General features: G+C 33.0%; 3 protein-coding genes across 5 annotated transcripts in view; 1 reads left to right on the forward strand and 2 right to left on the reverse strand.

Annotated features, from left to right (window-relative positions):
• Positions 1–6832: 6832 nt before the first annotated feature.
• Aladin (aladin WD repeat nucleoporin) lies at positions 6833–14213 on the forward strand. Its single transcript, XM_085186021.1, has 6 exons — positions 6833–7023; positions 7097–7692; positions 8093–8305; positions 11567–11718; positions 12950–13148; positions 13472–14213. The coding sequence occupies exons 1-6, from the start codon at positions 6901–6903 to the stop codon at positions 13611–13613; spliced, it is 1425 nt and encodes a 474-aa protein (XP_085042147.1). The 5' UTR covers positions 6833–6900; the 3' UTR covers positions 13614–14213.
• On the reverse strand, positions 14162–15598 carry LOC146538828 (uncharacterized). The gene has a single exon (XM_085185928.1). The coding sequence runs from the start codon at positions 15596–15598 to the stop codon at positions 14162–14164; it is 1437 nt and encodes a 478-aa protein (XP_085042054.1).
• A 612-nt stretch (positions 15599–16210) lies between these two features.
• Positions 16211–22099, reverse strand: part of f (espin protein forked) — a 74837-nt gene continuing 68948 nt past the window's right edge. For 2 of the 3 annotated variants that reach the window (XM_085186015.1, XM_085186013.1), the window contains 3 exons: positions 17884–18092; positions 17426–17613; positions 16211–17066 (listed from right to left, as the gene is read on the reverse strand). In XM_085186015.1, the coding sequence (XP_085042141.1) occupies positions 16957–17066; positions 17426–17613; positions 17884–18092 (507 nt within the window). In that variant the 3' untranslated portion in view covers positions 16211–16956. The remainder of the gene's footprint in view (positions 17067–17425; positions 17614–17883; positions 18093–22099) is intronic. The other variant, XM_085186014.1, reaches the window with a different exon arrangement.

Raw genomic sequence — 22099 nt, forward strand, 5'->3', positions numbered from 1 at the left:
ATCAAGAATCGGGAGTCCAATGAAGCAGCTTATAACATGCTAAAACTTTAACTGAAACTTAGTGTCAGAACACTCCGTCTCCCACTTTCAGAGTAGTTTCGAGACATTAGATATTAACTCAGCGCCGTTCTTAGCAGCAGACCGAGTAAAGAAAAAAATAAATATAATGATTTGGGGTCGTAAATCGTTTTACATGAGAAATGTCAGTAGGGCGAGTACCAATGAAGCCAGGAGACAACCATTACATTAACTATTAATATGCCATTAATAGTGTCCTTTTAGTACATTAACAACCCGTTTCAGAGATTAGCGTGCAAAATTGCACAGACATACAGACAAAAATTTTAAAAATCACTGTTTCGGGTTCCATTACATCGATAAAAGCCAACAATATTACATTTTCATATATTTTCTATGTAAAAACAGCGATCAGTTACGTACAATTTTATTATATTTATATATATAGATATAGTTATATAATAGAAAAGAATGAGTAGCATAATATAGATGAAAAAATTCCATATTCATTCTAAAATATTTCAATTTCAATATTCCCAATCATAAAAGAGCGGTCGTTGGGGATAAAATTTAAACAATTTTTAATAAAATCCCGATACGAAATTTGTATACAAAATGCACTACAATATTGGAAATATTGCAACGTATCTGGATGCCAGTTATCTATAATGGCAAATATTTGATAATACCGACTACGACTACTGAAAGAACGCTATTGACTTTAGTATGAACAACTTAGTTCAATATTATTATTTTTTTGAAGAGGCAAGTACGAAACAAATGTGGGTACTTTTCTGGATAATTATGATTATTTTTTTTTTATATTTATGATGTGAATAGGAGGATTTTTTTACTTTTGAAGTTCTAGTTTAGAGGCCCATGGCGCGGGCCCCAGGTGCCCTCTGAAAATACGTCCAGCGTAAGTGTGAAGCAAAAAAATGTAGTTCTATATAATTTTGTTTTAATCTTAAGGCATATGAGGCTGATTGTAGTAGTGATGGTTGTGAGTTCGATCCCGTACACAAGGAAATGTTTTTTTTTACTTCTCCTCACTCTGGTATGTCAAATTGGATTCGATTGTTGGATCGATCGTTGGATTCTGTCACGCAAACGCCATCTATCGAATTCGGAATATCAGTAAAGAACATAGTGTCTTAACACTTGGTTCTCTTTTACCTATCCCGTAATTTTCAGGATAGAGATTAATAAAACAAAAGTCTGGAATATTGCTGTTGACTTTAGTATAAACTACATACTTCAATAAATCAAATCAACTTCACGCTTTATCCCGCACACAACAGGCGAGAGGGAACCTCGTGTTAAGACACTCTGTTCGCGTCACGCGGCGTCACCTAAGAGGATATCGAACCCACTACCATCGCATTTACAATGCCCTACTGAGCTACAATAGCATAACTTAATAAGAAAAGACAATACTATTGAAACCGTACACACCCTACATTCCAGTACAAAATTAGTTGTAAGTAAAATGCAGATTCAGTGCTAGATCCGCTTTGTTCAGCATAATGCTTTTAAAAATTCATTTTCTTATCTCAGTCCTTTAGCGCGATCCGTAATGAGAACTTTAGATTAAATACAGAAAGAACCGTTGAAAATAAATTGGTTTGGAGTTTTGATTAAAATGCTAAAGATTTTGTCGTGCCCAGCCCAGCCCAGCCCAGCTCGTGATTAAAAACTAACTGAGTGGGAAAATGAGGAAGTTAAAATCTATACTTAATATTGTAGAGCTGATGAGACTGTTTGTTTGGACTCGCCAATCTCAGAAACTACTTGTTTGAATTTTTGTTTTTTAGTTTTTTTTATTTTTGCCTTAGATAGTTCATTAATTGAGGAAAACTGCAAGTCACAGTTTACATCATGTAAATTACATATATTTATTATATTATTAGAATACATAAATTTATATTTATAAAATCGAAAGGTCACTCACTCATCACGAAATCTCAGAAACTACATGTGCTAGGAATTTCAAATTTTGCATAGGAGTTACTTATAGGACGTAGGTGCTCGCTAAGACGGGAATTTGCAATATTCGACTTCTAAGGGGTTGTTTTTGGTGTCGAAAGTTTGTATGAAACTTCGTCACTACAAATGCTAGGAGTGTCAAATTTTGCATAGACGTCACTAGGACGTAGTCAAGGAGACAGAAATTAATAATAACATAGTTCACGCGGGTGAAACCGCGAGCGGGCCGCTAGTAATATATATTTCATTTACTTGAGTGGGAATCGAATCCACAATCGTCGCGCTTGCAGTCACACGCCCTTATGCCACAATATGTACCCTGACCACATATAAAAGATAAGTATATTAAGAAAAAGGTATAATAAAACACTCTAGATTTCTAGCTTTCACCATACATTTTTTTCTTCATTTCCAACAACTTTTTAAACTTATTGATGAGAGAAGAGGTAGGCTGCTTCTCATATTCGGCTTTGAATGATCCCGGTCCGGATTCCACTTGCGGGTAAACACCGAGCTTTCTATTTCTCAGGTAGAATTTATCTTTGTGCCGGTTTATAAAATCAGGCTGTAAACGTAATAAAATATTAATAAATTAAATATACCATTTTTTTAAATTGTTTCTTGACGCTAATTCAACTATTAATTTAGATTCAAATTTAAAGTCGACATGTAAAATATTATTATTATATTTTGTTTTACAAACAAAATAAATTACATAAATAGTAAGTAAAATCGTCATTTGACATAAAGAAAATGACAATAAGAAAATAAAAGATAGAAATTCCATCTAGGAGAAATTGATATTATAAAAACACGATCACGTTGAAAATCTACTTAAAATAGCGAAGCAAGTAAGGTTAACTCATAAAGTTAACTCATTTATTTATTTACACTTTTTGGGGACCCTAGATATATATAAATGTTCTAACAACATTTAGAAAGATTTTCATTTTTAGAAGATGATCACTATCTAGCTACCTCAGTGACTTGTATGTATTATACCTTATTAAACCGACAGGATATGCATTATGCCCATTAGACTACAAATTATGTAATAAGACAGGCTACTGAGGTTACCATGAATATGAAAAATAATATGTCATGGATTATTTCATTTTTCAGCCCTAGAAAGACTGCGGCGTTTAGTTTCGCCACTCGTTATGCCATGCGTAGAATTCGTGCGGAAATATATATTCGTCTAGAAAAAATCATAAAATGTCTTACTTTTTTTCATATTTCAGACATAAAAAATACAGCATTAGAAAAAGCCGGCAAATTGAGAACAAATGAATGAACTCTATTTTCTGCTCGAATTTAAAGATATTTTACCTTAACATTGTAGAAATTTTCAATCCTGTCATATACGAGGGGGGCAAAGGAATCCACTTCCGTAGACACCAGAGGCGCTATTTGAGTTTTAACGTTAAAAACGGCGGAAAGTGCCAGAAAAATTGCAAATTGCATATTAATGAACTATAAGGCTGATTTAAAAAAAGTACTTATAAAGTTGAACGTAAAAAATGAATGGTTAATTTTCAATTAATTTCAATATTTCACGCTTGTAAGTGGTAACGACACTTGACACCGTTAGTTTGTGTATGAAATTGTTAAAAAATTTAAGAAATATTTAATAATTTGGGTACTTTAAAATAATATTAATAGAAATAATTGAACTGAAAAGTTTGGTTGAAAGCGCTAATCTCAAGAACTACTGGGTTTTATCGTATGTTTTGGCTACGCTGTATCCCGCATATAACAGGAAAGGCAGAGGAAACCTGGAAACATAGTGTTAAGACTTTATTCCCATTAAGACAATTCCGTTGCCCATTTTCCACCGAATTCTGGAGGCATGGCGTGTTGAGTGGCGGAACTGAACGCCGTACTACTACTGCCATTACTACTATAGATCAATTTTAACTACTGGCAGTTAATATATCACATAGTCAATTTATATATAACAATAAAAGTTAATTATTACCATATTATTTCACTACGGCGGTGAAACTGCAGTTAAAATTACACTAAATCTAAGTAAAATTTATACTATAGTCTATTCTTTTGGGCTTGAGAGAAAATGTAAACAAAGAAAACAATATTGCTCAAGCTTTTATTTATAATATTTGTACGGATACGAATCCTTCGGTCACGTTTCTTTTGCGTTTTAGAATACATTAACAACAGCAATTTATTTTGCTTTGGCGGAGAAAAGTGCAATCTCTTTTATATAATTTACGGCGTTAATATAAATTTATAATATATAAAGTTATAATATATCCATTTATATTATATAAGTTACTAGCGGCCGCCCGCGGCTTCGCCTGCGTGAACTACTTTATTATTAATTTCTGTCTCCATGAGTACCTACGTCCTATATGTGACGTCCATGCAAAATTTGAGACTCCTAACATTTGTACAAACTTTCAACCCCAAATACAACCCCTTAGAAGTCGAACAATACAAATTCCTGTCTTAGCGAGCACCTACGTCCTATAAATAACTCCTATGCAAAATTTCAGATTCCTAGCACATGTAGTTTCTGAGATTTCGTGATGAGTGAGTGACCTTTCGATTTTATATATAGACTAGCGGCCCGCTCGCGGTTTCACCCGCGTGAACTATGTAATTATTAATTTCTGTCTCCATGACTACGTCCTAGTGACGTCTATGCAAAATTTGAGACTTCTAGCATTTGTAGTAACGAAGTTTCATACAAACTTTCGACCCCAAAAACAACCCCTTAGAAATCGAATATTGCAAATTCCCGTCTTAGCGAGCACCTACGTCCTATAAATAACTCCTATGCAAAATTTGAGATTCCTAGCACATGTAGTTTCTGAGATTTCGTGATGAGTGAGTGACCTTTCGATTTTATATATATAGATAGCAATGTAAGTTATTCCTGTTAAACAAATAAACAGACTGAAAATTTAAAATATTATCTAACAAATTTTCCTCTTCAACGCAAGTTATATTACGATAAACATTCTACTTAAATGTTAAATATTTCTAAAGTTTAAATTTAAAAATACGCTGTTTAAACTAAATGGTTTACTGTCTGAATTAAAACAACAAACTATAGCGCTGAGTTCAGGAAAGAAATACAATTATTATAACTACAGTGTCCATTAGAAGGGAGGAAATTATTATATTTTCTCTAAAAAATACTTACAGTAGAAGCTTTATTATCCGGCCCTTGGTTATACGGATTCGCGATTATCCGGATAACCGCTATAATTATTTTATACAACCTACTACAATGCAACGTAAGATGATTAATATGTACGTCAATGCGAACATAACTTATAAACTTATAGTATGTTGGAAAATGTAAAAAAATCCTAATAAACGTCGATTTTCGTTGAAATGCACATCATTCCCCCGGTGAGAATCGAACCCAACACCATCGAATTCATGCCAGAACGGCCTCCTTAATATAAACATATCAGCCCCGGCTAACATCAATCTTTTTCTAGTTCTCACAAAACAGCAGGTGTACAGAGTTTTGCGCCAAATTACCACATTACAAAGAAACTCATCTAACAAGTAATTAGGTTTTATTGATTTTGTCTTATCTATTATTAGTCAGCTCTGATTAATACATTTTGTTTCGTGGACGACTTTGGAAAAGATTTCTGCAAAAAGTAAGTCATTTATTCTTCACGCGAGTAGATATATAGCAGGGTAGGCAGAGAGAGCTTAGTGTTAAGATACTCCGTGTTTTGAAAGATTTTATTTCTTTTACACATCAGTTTTTTTAAATTATTGAATACTACATAATTTACAATAATGTCGGTAGAACATAAAAACAAAAAAATCAATTTAATCAATCTCAATAGGTATTAGATTTCTTCTGCATACTCTGCTAACTCTCTGTGCCTACCCTTCTGTACGCGGGACAACGTAATCAAAAAAAAAACAAACAAATTCAACATTACCTTTTTACTACCTAGAAATAGAAAAAAGGATAAAAATCTCACACAGTCTCACAACAATATATACTTCTAGCACCTACCTACATATGTATGTATACTTAGCATTCAATATTTATAAAAGGCTCCACGTGTAGAAGAAGCAAATCAATTACTCGGTGTCACCTTACGTCGAATAAATCTTAGCGACCCGCTGTAAATTTTCCCAAGCACGTTATTATACCTTGAAACGCAAGCAGAGTCTTTTATCTTTGCTTCAAATTCGTAACAGTAAGAAAATGCAGAGGAAGATTCTTGTAATACTCTTTATAGCTTTATTATGCAAAATCTAAATAATAGACGGTATTAATCTTAACATTTATTAACTTGAATCCTTTAATTTGACAAGGAGTTTTTAATTTAATTGTTTTTACCTCGTAATCAGTAAAGAACCCGCCTAATTGTTTTTCAATGTAATATACAGATAAACCTAATTTGAGTCTATATGTTGTATGTTAATTTTTTTTTTTTTTTTTTTGATGGCTACAATTTATCCCACTTTTGATAATGGCAATTTATAATATTATTTTAAATATGTATTTCGTATGTATTATAATAAATTTTAAAATAACAAAATCAAATAAATTAAAGTGCTATAATAATTAATGATAATTCTTGTAATTATCTCTCATCGATATGACTATCAGGAAATGTCTGCTAGATATCGTTTTAATGAGGCCAAATATTGTTTTTAAATATTAATATATTATAATTCCATTAAAAATATAATTTGCGCAATTAATGTAATAGTTTAAAAAAGAATTACGCATTTTTTTGTTTATTTTTCTTCTCTGTCCTAAAAAGTATATGGTTTTTGGGCGTAATGTGTGTGACAGCTAAAATATTTTTGTTTGTGTCACTGTCAAGTAAACTTCAAATTTAAAATACTTGTTTCATTCACCGGCGGTTTATTTATTTAAAAGATAAAATGACTACTTTTAATGGATTTCCTGATTTACCAGGCCCAGATGAGACAGCATTTTGTAAAATTAACGAAGTATATTGCTGTGGTAATATCAGATATGGAAATATTTCAACATTTACAAATTCGGTAAGGTTAGAGATGAGTTGATTACAATATCATAATCAAGTTAGGTCGATTTATTAAAATGGTTCGTTTTCAGATCAAAACTCATCCAAAAATCAACGTTACAAAGGACTTGCACCACCACAGACTGTCTGATGAAAATATATCTGTCTACGTCGACGTTGAAGACAATTTGCTTAAAAAAATAACGAGTGTCTGGTACAAGCAGGGATTTTTAGAGGCACTTAGCATTGCTGCCGACCCAAATATAAACAGAGAAAGCAAAGCAGTTGCTATAACTGCTTCATATGCTTTAAAAGTTGCTAATTTATTTACTGCACTAAGGTATTTCATGCAACCTCATCTAAAGGATATAGGGCCTAAAATTGTATCAAAATACTCAAGAACAAGAAGTTGGGGTAACGCTCCTGTAAAATGCTTAGCATGGCATCCTCATACTACCAAAATAGCTTTAGCAACATCTGATGATAATGTGAGAGTGTATTGTTCAGAAGTATCTTTTGTGTCAACCTTGAAGTGTAAAGCTCAAGGTCATGTGTCTTCGTTGAGTTGGAGACCTTATTCGGCATCTGAACTGGCTGTTGGTTGTGAACAAGGTGTTATAGTTTGGACGGTGGACCCAAATTCTATGTTTACTAAACCATCTTCAAGTAATGCAGTTGTGTTGAAAAGGTATATATGTCTTAATTTTTCTTTATAGTAACTTTCCATGTACTTACATGGGTTAAGACACTTTCATTCACTACTTTCTGCTGAATTCTTGTGTATTGAGTGGTGGCAACTCAATGCCACAATATTATAATAATTTTTATATGTCATGCAGTTGTGGAGCAGTGGTAGTCTCATTGTAAAAATAATTGTTGTGGATTCAATTCCAATTCTGGCATATGAATTATTTTTATTTCCTTGCTCTGGTAATAAGACAAAGCATGGTTGAAGCATAGTAGCATTTAATTTCTAATTAAGTTGTCTTGTAGTGCATTTAAGTTGTCTCTGCCTATTTTGCAATGCGAGAAAAAATATGAAAGTGCCAACTAAATAATAGTTAAATAATGAATACAAATGCTTCCAGATCTGGCCACAGTCCGGTTACCGATGTGAGCTGGTCTCCAAATGGTGATCTGCTTGTAAGCTGCTGTGGTGCTGACACATCAATGCTGATATGGGATGTGTCTATGGAAACTGCTATCCCATTGAGAAGAGTTGCAGGGGGAGGAATTGTATTTGCTAGATGGTCTCTTACTGCTTCTAAAATATTTGCTGCAACATCTTCTATTATATTTAGGTTTGTACAGTTACAGTTACTACAATATACAGTTTTATTATGAGTCTGTGGCTTGGGGTCACAAGGGTGTGACTGTAATTTGACAGTTGTGGGTTCAATCCTCAATCAGGGGAATGAGCTATTATTTATTAATATTTTCATTTCTTTGCTTTTGTAAGAAAGTGCCCAATGAAAACGAAAAAGGGTGGTGCATGAGGAATAGTGTCTTAACACTATATTCCCTCTACTATCCTATGTATGTGGGATACAGCATAAAGCTGATTATTATTTTAAAGTTTTATATATAGAAAAATAAAAAAATAAAACCATTTTGTTGCATACAGAAAATAAATTTACCAGCAAAAAAAAACATTCAATAAACACGATAAAAACATAACTCAACAATCCTGGATAGGTTTTTTTTAGATAATGATAAAAAAAATCTTGAATACGTAATTGAACCCTAGTGGTGTAAAAAAATAAATTATAATAAAAAATTGTAGTCTTCAATGTAGTAAGTAGGGTATAGAGAATCTATTAATATTATGGCCCAGGGTGCCATGATGGGCTCATCACTCCTTTTTTCACTTTCTGAAGGCATTGGATCTTAGTTTGCAGAACTCCACGCTGCGCATTACTTTATCATCATCATTATCTCTTTATTTCTTAATTGTTTTTTCAAATATTAACAATAGTTAAGCATCGTGCTGAAAAGCTTGCTAAAGCAATATTAATGAGGAATGGTAATAGGTATGAAATAATGCTTCAAAGTTCGTTACAGTAAAGTTTTTACGTATACAAATACACTAGTTTTTGTTTCATTAAAAATAACCAAGTAGTTATGATTTTATAGGCATTTGAAGTTTGCAAAAATTTCAAATGCCGCTAACAGTCCCGCGGCCGGCGGTGACGTCACAGGTCTGGCAAAACTCACTAGTCGCCAACGGTGATAGGAGATCTCGCGCAGTACTTTGTTTGTTTGTTACTCGTTTGTGTTTAGTGTTAATACAATTGATTAAAATGGATGAAGGATTCGAAAAAGGTCAATCGGATAACCTACCTGTAATAGATGGATTTATGGCTGCCGATTATTTATCGGAAAATAGTGATTTCGTCGCCGCAGAAATGCGATGAGTAAAAATGCGAAGGTAAGTTTTGTTGTCTAACTAGTAATGATAGATAATAACTATCTTACGTTATTTTATTTGAAATTATTTATTTAAAACTGTAATGTACCTAACAACCTAACTAGTTTCATATTGTAGGTAACGCTATTTGCGTTAAAAGTACCAAACTTTTTATTCAAGTTCAAAGTAATAAGGTTGTTTTATAAGTGAAAATAATATAATATTAATATAACTAAATTCATGCAGTAAGTTGAGCTTGCACAATTTTTTTTTAATGTAGATTTTTAATATTTTTATATATGTATATCTGAATATTATTTTTATTGTGATTATTGAAGATCGGCAAGAGAGAGTTATGGTCATGATGCGTACTATTGCGTGCTATTGCGTACGTATAAGTTAAAAGAGTAGGTTATGTATGTATTGCCAAATGTAGATTACAGCAGAACACCGCGCACGTATTAAACTATATTATTGAAGCTTAGAATGCAATGAAAAGCAGCAATAAGTTTATACGTAATCTGCGAAGATTGTGACGCCAGCAGAGGTGATTGTAATGGGCTACATCGTCGAGTCTTCAACAACTACAACCAAGTCTTCTTTTTCTTGGCATTAATCCCGGCGTATGTTGGCCCTCATATCCTGCATCACGACATCCAAACACCGCATTCTTGGGCGTTCGGAGTCTAGCTCCAGGGACAAGACAGACATAGCAAGGAACTTGCATCCGACATAGTTCCTACGCCGGCACGCAACGTTGCCATACCATCTTAGGCCACGCTCTTGGAGCTTATCCGCTACGTCATGGACCCCAAGACTACCTCGAATGCGTCAGACCGCAGCATCTTCATTTCCGTGACGTGAAGCTTCTCAGCGTGCCGAGATAGTGCTGGCCAACATTAGCCCGTTGAGCTTGGGTGGTATTCTGCGGTCGCAGACCACACCAATAACCTCCCACCATTTGGCCCAGGCAGCGTTTATGCAGCCATGGACATCGTGATCGATGCCTCCAGACTCATGCATAACGGATCCAAGGTACTTGAAACTTTTCCAACTTAACGGCTGGCTCAGGACCTATAAGGACAGTGCTCGAGTTCGGGCTCCCTCAGGCTATGTATTCGGTCTTCGACACATTTTGTTTAAGACCGCCGTTCTCAAGCGCACCCTTCCAAAGGTTCACTTTACGCTCCAGCATTAGTTGCTTCTCTTCAATGAGTGTAATGTCATCGGCATACATCATCAGCCATGGAGGCTGGTCCTGGATGTGAGCCGTGACAGTACACTACAATAAATAAGAACGAACTAAACGCCGAGCCTTGGTGAACCCCCTACTGTGATCTAAAGGGTTTGGTGTCGCCAACAGCAGGCCTAACCATCGCGAATCGCAAAGCGGGATCGTGGTACATATCTCTGATTATCTCAATATAGGCCTCAGGGATCCCTTTGGATCGCAATGCCCTCGAAATACATTGACGAGGCACACAGTTAAAGGCCTTCTGCAAATCTAAAAAGGCCGCAAATCTAATGCAGAGCTCTTCTTTTTTTTCCTGTATGCCTCCATCAAAGTTCTGAGTAGTCTCTCCATTAAAGTACTGATTAAGTTTGTGGTAACGCCCAAGCCAAGCCAAGTGTTGTTGGAAAAAATTCAAGCTTTCTAGTATCGATACTACAATAAAAATAATCAAAGCTAAAGATTTTGGTACAACACGCCATGAAACCGAACAGGATAGAACTGTTTTTTTGACAAAGTACTATCAAAACTTCAATATCTTAAAATACAATGCTCGCTATTACATTATGTATGTGAAAAAAAAAAGATTTTAAAAATATATCTATATATTATTTATTAAACGAAACTAAATTTGTGGTGGAACGCCAGCTAAAGAAGAGCGCGAACTGCGAGTGAACGAAGACGAACTGAGCGAGCGAGTTTTGCAAGACCTGTGACGTCACGCAAGTCGGTTACGGCCCGACGGAATCTCGCGTCGCGCGCTTATTTTAAAGGACAATATCTCAAAAACTAATAGACGTATCAAAATAATTCTTTCACAAGTATTTTTTGTTTTTAAAAGACAATACGATGAGCTAGAATTTAAAATTAGTGATTATTCTCCATTATGTATGTATGTTAATTATGTATTTTGTGCTTATACAGAATGTGGGAGACCCAAACCTGGTCGCCGGAACGATGGTGTGCACGAGGCTGTCGAGTAGTAGCAGCGTGTTGGGGACCCGGTGACATAGTGCTGTTTGCTGCTAAGAGTGAACCTATGGTGTATGCGCTTAATAATAGTGGGCTCTTAAATGGTATGTTAATTATTTTTGTAATATTGGTCATTTTAACTATATATTATGAATATCTATATATATAAAAGGACTTGTCCTCACTGACTGAGGTAAGACGCACGCACAGCCGTAACCGCTGATGGTAGAAACGTGACATTTGGACAGATGTTTACTTTCGTAATGTGGGCATCCACTAAAAAGGGATTTTGAAAAATTTTAACCCTAAAGGGGCGATATAGGGGTTGAAAGTTTGTATGGAAAAAAAATTAAATCGGTACCGATTTTTATAAAATTTTAAATTTAGATTTTTAAAAGTATTTAATTGAACACGTGTTTCATCGTTTTCTAGAATTCTTCCCCTAAGGGTGGAAATAAGGGGTTGAAAGTTTGTATAGAAAAATCTTTAAAATGCCACCGATTATTATATTTTTTTAATTTAGACTCATAAAAATATTTAATTGAACATGTGTTTCATGATTTTCTAAAATTCACCGCCTAAGGGTGCAAATAAGGGGTTAAAAGTTCTTTAAATCACCACCGATTTTTATAAAATTTGAAATTTAGACTCTTAAAAATATTTCATTGAACACATGTTTCGTGGTTTATTAGAATTCACCCCTAATTACGCAAGCGAAGCTGCGCGCGTCCGCTAGTATAATATATTTTGACATTTTTAAAGTGTTATTCTACACTTAGGAATGAAAAATACTTTTTAAGAAGACATAAAAATTTGAATGTAGTGGGACCTGAACCCACACTTTCCGTCTTTAGAAAAACGTCTTAAGAAAAATGTCCAAGTGCTATGACCAACTAAGCCATATCCCATAGCCATAATTTAGTGATAATTAGATACATTCTTATACAGTTGTTATATTTTTAATTTTTATTTTTTAAATATTTTACATAAAATATTTATATTTAAAAAATATTAGAATTTTTCATACTTCAATCAAATTTTGATTACGTAATTAATATAAGTCTACCTTTTAAATTATAATTTTATAAATAAAGCCTCATCTTTCTTAGTCTAGTTTTATTTAATTAAACGTAAAAAAAAATAAATTAAATTAAAAAAATTTACTTATATTTATATTTTCATTTCTTGTGCTGTGTTGTCGAGACAAAGCGTGACGTTAAGTTCTGCCACTTAACACGCAATTGTATGAAAAGTGGGAAATTATTTATCTCTATTTTGCAATTTGCATAGATTTAAAAGTAACCCTTTTATCTATATTTTAACATTTGTTAACAGGAGCAAAAACAAGCAAAGCTAAGCCAATTCTTGATGTAACAAAGGTAGAACTACCCTCCGGCGATTCAGTTGGAGGGCCAATATTAGATATGTGTTGGGATCCTTCCGGAAGATACTTGGCCATTTTGTTTGAAGAATCACATTTGATAGCCGTATTCTGTACTACTCAACTGATGATGCAACTTAGTGTCACACCTTGGTGAGATTGTTTAAAGGATATTTAAGTTAATTTTAGTCATAATGTTACTTGACCATAGTTTAGTCACTTTTCAAGGCACAAAGTGTGACTGTAAAATCAACTGGTTCTGGGTTCGATCCCCACTGAAGGAAATGAAATAATTAATTAAATTTGATGCCGAGGCAAAAAAGCGCAGCGTTGAGTTCCGCCACTCAACACGCAATGCCTCCAGATTTCGACGGAAAATATATAATTTTTATTCTTTAAAAAACATATAAATGAGACTGTGATTGTAAACACGAAGATTGTGGATATTGTTCTTTATTTATTTATTTCTATTTTAGCTGTTTCATCTGTGGTATAGAAAGTGAAGTACCCTCAACTATGGCGTTCCAACAAAACTTTACAGAAGGGGCTTGTTTGACTATTGCCTGGTCGAGTGGAAGAATACAACATTTCCCTATTATTTATACTGACGGATATTAATAATAAAGATATAGCAGCCACACTCAGATATGACTGTTAATGTTAAATTGGTGTTAAATTAGAATAAATATTTATATGCCAATATAATGTCTCTTAAATTTTATTGAAGAATGGCTCCGAGTGCAATCTATGTAAAATAATAATAATAATTTTAGTTTTTATTGCCATATTGTGACGTCAAAATAAAATTCCATATTTTTTAATCAGTAATTACAATTACAAATATATAAGTGTTTTATTAGTAAATATAAATAATAAATATTTTTGGACAAAGCAGTTTTATAAAAAATTTGATAAGTGTTTATATATTTTTATATCAGTATATATTCAAAGATACTAAAAAAGATTTTCAATTTATGAATAAGTTTTTTATATAGTTTTTTTTATCTTTGAAATAATAAAAACGAACTGTTTAGTCTGTTTTTATTATTTCAAAGATGGTTTCATCATCATAAATGATTCATTTGAAAAAACCCCAATTTATATATTAATATATCCTATTGCACCTATTCACATGTTTATAATACTTTTAATATTATTATAATACCTTATGCAGGTGTAGTTCTAGTAACATTAAAATATAATGAAGTAGGAAAATTCTTTCTGCCATTATCAATAGTCTGTGAGTCCACATCTTCCACAGTTAACGCTACTTCTACAAATAAGTTATTTTTTAGTTTATCTGAAAAATTTCGTCTACCTTTATATTTACTGTTACAGATATGAAATATAGTACATATTTTTGTAATAAATTCCCTTTCTAAATTCCCTAACTCTACCTCCATATTGATATTAATATCGTCTTTGATTATTTTGTTTATTTTATCTGTGTACCCTAACTCTGATGCCAATACGACATTGGCAGTGCTTTTGACATTTTTGACAGCATGTTTGACGTAACGTGACAGATATTTGACATTTTGGTCCACTTTTTTTTCTTTATCAAGTCTAAATTTTTGTGTTTCTTTGATAAATATCTCCTGAACATTAATTTCTAGTTTCTGAATAACTTTTCTTATAATTTCAACAAGAGACGTTTCATTACGACCATCTACAATCACATCTCGAATATACATTTCTATGTAATTTCCTATAACATTTACCGCTGTATCGTTAAGAGTTGAATAGAAACTGTACATGAACTCCCTCAATTCGTTCGAACATATAACTAAATTTGCACATTTATCATCCTCCATGTCAGTTTGTTCTGCGTTCCTCAAAACGTTGTTATATTGATTTTTAGGAATAAATTCACATTGTATTTTGTATTTTTTAGAAATAGCTTCAATATCAACCGCAACATTGTTAAATAAAAGCTGAATGTTATCCAGAACTTTCGATACGTCAGCACGTCGCATATTTTTTTTTGAGAATAAATCAAATAGTACAGTTTTTATTTCGTATAAGCCTTTATTCCACCTACTTGCTATTGCGTACGGTTCATTGATGTTTTCAGCACGCAAGTTCCTTTTCCACTTACATTGGCTTCCTAACATAGTTTTTATTAAATCATCGAAAGTTTTTAATACAAGACGTTTAGTTTTGTCAGAAACAGAATCTTTTTTAAGCGCTTTATCGATTTTTGTCCTCATTTTCTTAAATTTCTTAAGATTTTTTTTCAAATGGTCATCGGTAACACTTTTATTTCTATCTGGTTCAGTTTTAGGTAGAAATTCTATAATAGTTGTATCGTCTTTATCTTCAAGAAATAATTTATCTTCATCCAGCGCGTCATTATCATGCAAATGGTTTTTTAATTCAGCAATTTTTGTTTCTATAATATTATCGACTTCTGTGTTTTTTGTACGAAAATGAGGATTTTCTATAACCAAAGTAGTAACCACGGGTTGTAAAAACTCTTTAAATAGTTTGGACAACATATTCGGTTCTGGTAATTGACCTTTAATCACGGTAGCTACCACTATACCACAAGTAAATATATAAAAAATAAAGACTTGTAATAAAAGTTTCATAAAACAAAACATATTTTTGCTCTTCAACTATTTTGTAACGTAGTCAATAAACTAAATTTAATTTATTCAAAATTCACCATGTTTCTTTGTATATATGTTTTTACGATGTTATAAAAATGCTCATACTGTAAAAGTAATATAACAATATTTTATTATGCTTTGGTTGCTTATGGTACACATACAGTTTTATAAAAGAAGGTGGGCTTAACCTGCATACCTACATTGAAATTTCATAAAAAAACTATTGTTTTTTTTTCATAGTAATATTATGATTTTAAAATTTTTCTTAAGATACGTAATTTAAAAAGGTATAACTTTTAATCAACTTTTGAATAGTTCTAATGTGGTTGTATTTAATCTTAAATTCCGAATAATTAAGATTTGTACGTAAAACCCCCAAAGGGAACCCCCAAAAGGAAGTGTCTTAGAATTATGTATCACTCTGGCTACCCTGTTATGGGGGTAGAATACAACGTGAAGAATACAAAATGGTTATTGGCTTCGGTTCTCATTCAAAAAATATTTATGATTTCGTATATTTATAACGAAGCAACGAAAATTCTTTAAGTAATAGGAGGGATTTTTTAACGATAGTGACTATTTCTGACAAAAAAAACAACAAAATTAAGCAACAGTTTTTATTAACAATACAACTTACCCAATTATAGATACTAATGATCGTATGTAGCGAAGCTGTTATGCTTAAAACGAATATTGCAACTATATATCACTTGCATTTTAGTAACTACTATTAAATATTAAAATAACAAAAAAATGGAAAATTTACGACGACTACACGAATTAAACTTTCACGATTATACAACAAGTAAGATTTACATTTTTACATATTTATTATGTTACAGTATAAAAGTAGAAAATCTCGGAATCTTTGTTCAGTAATCACTAATTAGTTAACTATAAGGAAATTTGTAATTTTCACACTTTAGTTAGGACTAAGGTATAAAAATTATCCTCTATAGCGTACTAAGTCGAAAATGTCGAATCGAAATGAAGGCTTAAAATTTGCCGCGTAAATTGAGCACAGATAATTTAACAGGATGGATAAGTTCTGATTTATCATTTTATTAAGCTTCAAAAATTTATATTCTTTTTGGAAGATGGACAGTTAGTTCATAAATAACTTTTTTGTTACTTTACTAACTTTTTATTTTACTGACAACATAGAATTTAACTAAGCGGCAACTTTTAAGCCGTCAAGTAATTAAAGTAGTTAGTTAAATATTAGAATTAAACGAACACATAAAATATAATCTATATATTTCATTAAAAAAATATAATGTATATATTTTATGACGTCGATGGAAGTACTACACTCTCGTTACCAAGCTACGTTAACTACTCTAACTATTCTATTCAAGTAAATTAAGCTTGCTATTAGTTTTACGTAATTGAGCTCGCCAGGGGATGATTTTAGCACTTTCTTCTTCTTCTTCGTGATGGCCGTTTGATGTCATGTGACCTGGAAATAAAAAGACCAAACAATTATATTTTGAACAATTAGACACATTACATGTATAATACTCTTATACTTATATTAAACAAAAAAATATCATCATGACCTTTTATCAAGAAAGCAACTTGTAGGTGAGGAAAATTGTGTATTTATATATTTATTATACATTACTTATAAATATTTCAATTTGAGGAAGTAATTGATTTTACTTAGAAATATGGGTGATCTGTGTAGCCTGAGGGCACCTGGGAACGCTTTATGCTTCAGCACCAGAGTGCGGAAATGAAGTATTATTTCATTTCCCAGAGTAAGAATCAACACGCTTGTGGTCCTCCTCTACTCTCCTCTCAGTTTTCTATACCCACCATTACAATGTTCACTAGACAGCTTGACCTCCGAGGGCGCGCGCATGGGCTGTGCGGGCGCGTCGTAGCACAGCGAGATATTGTCGATGGAGACGGCGCGCTGTGTGCCGCTCGGGTACGCGCGCCAGGAGCCGTTCTGCTTCATCATGTCACTTGGCTCTTCCACTTTTGGTGTGTAGAGGGATTGTCTGGAAAATTGGAAAAAAAGTCGTTAATTTTTTTCTCAGTGTTGCCGCTCTTTTTCTGACTATATAAATTCTTTATTTTATATGGCATAGGGTATTGATATTTATACTCTAGAACCTTGAAAGAACACATAAGAACAACTGAAATATAAGCAAATAATCTGTTTTTCCTACATTATTCTAAGTTAACTTAAATTATTTCAACAAACACACACAAGAAAACCCTGTTTACTTTGTAACTATTTCAAAACGTATCCTTATTTGAATACTAACCTTAAACGATTCTCAGCTTCCTCCCGCCTAGCCAACAGCTGTCTCTTCCAAACTGGCACAGCTGCAGCTCGCCTTCTCTCCGCCTCACCAGCGAGCTCTCTTTCTAAATCTTTCCTTGCTTTCTCCGCCGCCCTCCGTGCCATCATCTGCCTCTTCCACGCCGGTATGACGTTACCCGCGGCATCGCGTTCCGGTATCTGCGAAAAACCCTGCCGTCGACCAACCGCCCGATTTTGAGGGATTCTTGTCCGAAATGGGACAATTTTTACAAGTGCATGATTAACTAATATATTTTCAATGTTTTGTTGCTTTTGGAATTTAACCTTGAAATTATATTGTTAATTTTGAAGTGGCATTGCTTTATTTAAAACTAGCGAACTAAACTTGACTTCGCCTGCTTAAACTTATTATTATAGCTGAGTTATATTATGAAATCTTTAAATAAATTATAGCCTGTGTTACTCTGATGTACAAGCTATATTACTGTAAGGTTTCATCTAAATCAGTTCAGTAGCTTTTACCTTAAAATGGAACAAACATCGATCCTCACAAACGTTTACATTTATAATTTTAGTGGGATGACGAAGTTTGTAATAACTTATAATATTGTTCGTCGTCACTTAATTCTGAAAATGTTTATTTAGCATGAAGTTTATTATAATATTATTCTTGAATAAGTTTGACAAGTTTTGGATAATATTATTTTAACATTACACAAAAACCTAATAGATTTTTTAAATGAATTAACCAGACAAGGCATCTTACTTTAAAACCACCAGTATGTTCATAACTTTCATTAAATTTAAATAAGATTTTATACAAAATAAGCTACCATTATAAATGTAAACTTTTATAACAATTTAGTTTTCTATATAATTAAATAACTCTCCCCGAGACTATATTATAACAGTGTTTACTTAGTAAGCAAAGCTGGATGACTCCACAAGAAAAACAAACCGATCAAGCCGTTGGACTCACGTCAAGATCCGTACTATTTATTATCTATAAAAACGGCCAAAAAATTATGTTTGTTGAGCCTTAAATATTTATTTTATTCTATTTTTTGTATTTCTTGTTATAGCGGCAACAAAAATACATCATCGGTGAAAATTTCAACTGTTACTATCACGGATCCTGAGATACAGCCTGGTGACAGACAGACATATAGACATTAGTAATAGGGTCTGTCCACTCAAGGCAATGCCTCGAAAATCCGGGGGATAATGGGAAGTGTCTTATTGGGAATAGTGTCGTAACACTAACTTCCCTTTGCCTACCCTGATATGTGAAGTTAAAATAAAAATAAGTATACTTTCATATCACAATTATAACCGATATCGATTACCTAATTTCATATTAAAACGATTATATGATCGAAACTCGGTACGTAATTCGATTATTTTTTTTATGAAAATCGATAAAAAAAGCCTAATTAAATACAGATCCGACTGTAATAAGTTGATATATTTATAGCATTGGGTACCGTTAGTGCGGTGCATGTGTACATCACACGCGATGCGCTGTGACCGAAACGAAAATAGGATCGTGGATAAGAAGAATTTAAGTTCATTTTAGTGTTTAAATAAATATAATATAATTTTTAATGTAAAATGTTTTTTTTAAATTTTATATTGGTTATTTTTCTATATTGAGTGGAACTTTTCCTCTGTTATCAAAGCGAGAAAATGAAAATATTAAATATTTATTATTTTCGAATGGGAATCGAACCCATAAACTGTGGCGTTTACAGTCACACACTTATGCCCCTACGCCACAACAGCCCTTAAGGTTTTAGGGAACTGTTGAACCGTGTATATAATAATTTTGTATGTACCTATACAGATATTAAAAAAGAAATTTGTAGATTTTGCCCTAGACCAAAAAAAAAGATGAAACACCTAATACGCCAAATCACTATTACTAATATACAAATACAGTTATAATAAGGTATTCTAATACCTATTATTCCATAAATGTAGAACGAAAGAGATTAATGATGAAGAAGAATGTTGTCTGGATAACGTACAGCCTGTCAACATTGACAACACTAGGATGTTACATATAGTCATGTTACGTAAAATAATATCTACTCTAATTCAAAGATATCATTTTCAATAACAAATATTTGTGAATATGTCAATTATTGACTGGAAAAAAAAATCCGCTGAGTTTTTTACACCAGTTCAAGTCGCGTCTAATGAGTTAGCTTTAATAAGCACCTGTTCAAAAAATTAAGCATGTGAGCTCGAATATAGCAGGGTAGGCAGAGGAAACCTAGTGGTAAGACACTCGGTTCTCGTGTGGCAGAACGCAACGCCGCATTTTATTATATTACCAGAGAGCTAGGAAATTAAAATACATTTTCCGAGAGGGACTCGAATCCATTAAAGTTAGATCGCAGTATAGCCCCGGCATGACGGTGGCGGAATTATAAAAAGCCTTAGATCTACATTCTTAACCCAAAAACAACACGATGGCAGTTCTTAAATAATAAAATCTAGATTAAAACTGAGTTTAAAATAGCAAAATTACTCAACTAGAAGTTTTCGCCTCAATAAAATTAACGAAGAAGTTAACAGACCGTTAGTACGAAGTACGCTTATTACATATCACATGCGATGCGCCTCGATCGAGCGACGAGGTGCTGTGATGGATGTGAAGAATGCTAGGAATTGAATCTATGAACGCTTTTTTTAAGATAGCAGGTGCAGTCAGGTCGGTGAGTTGTGGCCGCCCTAAAGCTAGACTTTCTGAGCTTTGCCGAATTGCATACTGGGGTAGTAAAAAATTAATAGTAAGCAAAAAATCTTAAATCAAATGTGCACAGCCATCGACGTCTAACTTCAGGCCAAGACTTGTGGTTCGTACTATAAGTCCATTAGAGGATATTGTTTTGATAATAGTAGAAGGTTACCTTAACAAAAAAATAGTGTATGTGGGGGGGGGGGGGGCAAGGGGGAGCATCATAATTATAAGCACAATGAGTCTTGATAATTTGCCAGTTTGATAATTTGCTGCTAGTCTTGCTAGTCAGTCAGTCAGTTACGTCAGCTTTCAATTAATTCCAGTCAGATCAGTCAGTTAAGTCAATAGCCCACAATGGAAGGACTACTTAGGTTTATCTATAAAAACATATTTATTACGAATAACAGTGTAATCTCAGTAAAATCTCAGTAAATAAAATAGACAGACAGAGAATAGAGAATTCAAATTTGCAATAACTACAAAAAATACTTCGTTCCGCCAACAAATAAGGATAAAAAGAGAAGGAAGGAGGAGGAAAGAAAAGAAGGGAAGAAAAAAAAAGAAATATTACATACAAACCACCACCGCTTTCAATCAAGCGACTTCAATTCAATCACCTTTTAATGAAATATACCGCCAATTAAGTTTATGCGAACATAAAATTGTTAACAGATCATAAATTTGTAGGCAGTTCTAAAGAGATTTCACTCAGTATTTACTCTTTCACTGATTTCTTGGTAATTACGAAAACCAATACAAATCCTTAAAGTCGAAAGTCTTAAACAAATAAAACGAGTTATAAATAACATACGTGCCTAGTTTCGCTTTTCACTCAGTCAAGTATTATGTTCAAGTAAATAAATGTATTAAATAAATAAAAAGAAATGTAAGTAAATAATAATAGAAGCCGTCGTGGCATATAGTCTGACTGTAACCCAGTGTTTTAATACTAGGTTCACTTCGCCTACCTTCTTTACGGGAAAAAGCGTGAAGCTGTTTTATGCAATGTTATGCTGTAAGCTTTTTACTTTTTTAAGCCATTTTATAAATTAAAGTCAAAATAAATTCATAATTAGGTATATAATATATATAAGTACATAAAGTTACAGGTAGCAGTGGACAAAAGATGGTGGTTGATGATGATGATGATGATGACATAAAGTTTAGAACAAAGTGACTTATAAGTCGACATTGTAAGAGATATTAATCGAATAGCGATGCTGCTTCACGTCTTTTCCCGCAAAGCAGAATAGCCGAAGAGAACCTAGTGTTTTATCTAATAGAGCGAGAATACGAAAACAATTCACATATAATCGTTCCCGCAGATAGAAATCAAACCGACAACCGTCTCTAACAGCCAAACGCTTCCGCTGCGTCACAACGTCCTCACAAATAATAAATAATATAATATACAATACAATACATAAATAATATTAATCTGTTACGAAATGGAAACGGTTTCGCGATCGCA

Source organism: Heliconius melpomene, chromosome 5 (genome assembly GCF_056956725.1).
Source record: "Heliconius melpomene rosina isolate 202511_hmr_F chromosome 5, ASM5695672v1, whole genome shotgun sequence".
NCBI lineage: Eukaryota > Metazoa > Arthropoda > Insecta > Lepidoptera > Nymphalidae > Heliconius > Heliconius melpomene.

Coding starts and splice junctions, on each gene's coding strand:
- Aladin (XM_085186021.1), top strand. CDS start 6,901: ATGACTACTTTTAATGGATTTCCTGATTTACCAGGCCCAGATGAGACA. Junction 7,024..7,096: donor TTTCAACATTTACAAATTCG/GTAAGGTTAGAG, acceptor GTTCGTTTTCAG/ATCAAAACTCATCCAAAAAT. Junction 11,719..12,949: donor TAATAGTGGGCTCTTAAATG/GTATGTTAATTA, acceptor ATTTGTTAACAG/GAGCAAAAACAAGCAAAGCT.
- LOC146538828 (XM_085185928.1), bottom strand. CDS start 15,598: ATGTTTTGTTTTATGAAACTTTTATTACAAGTCTTTATTTTTTATATA.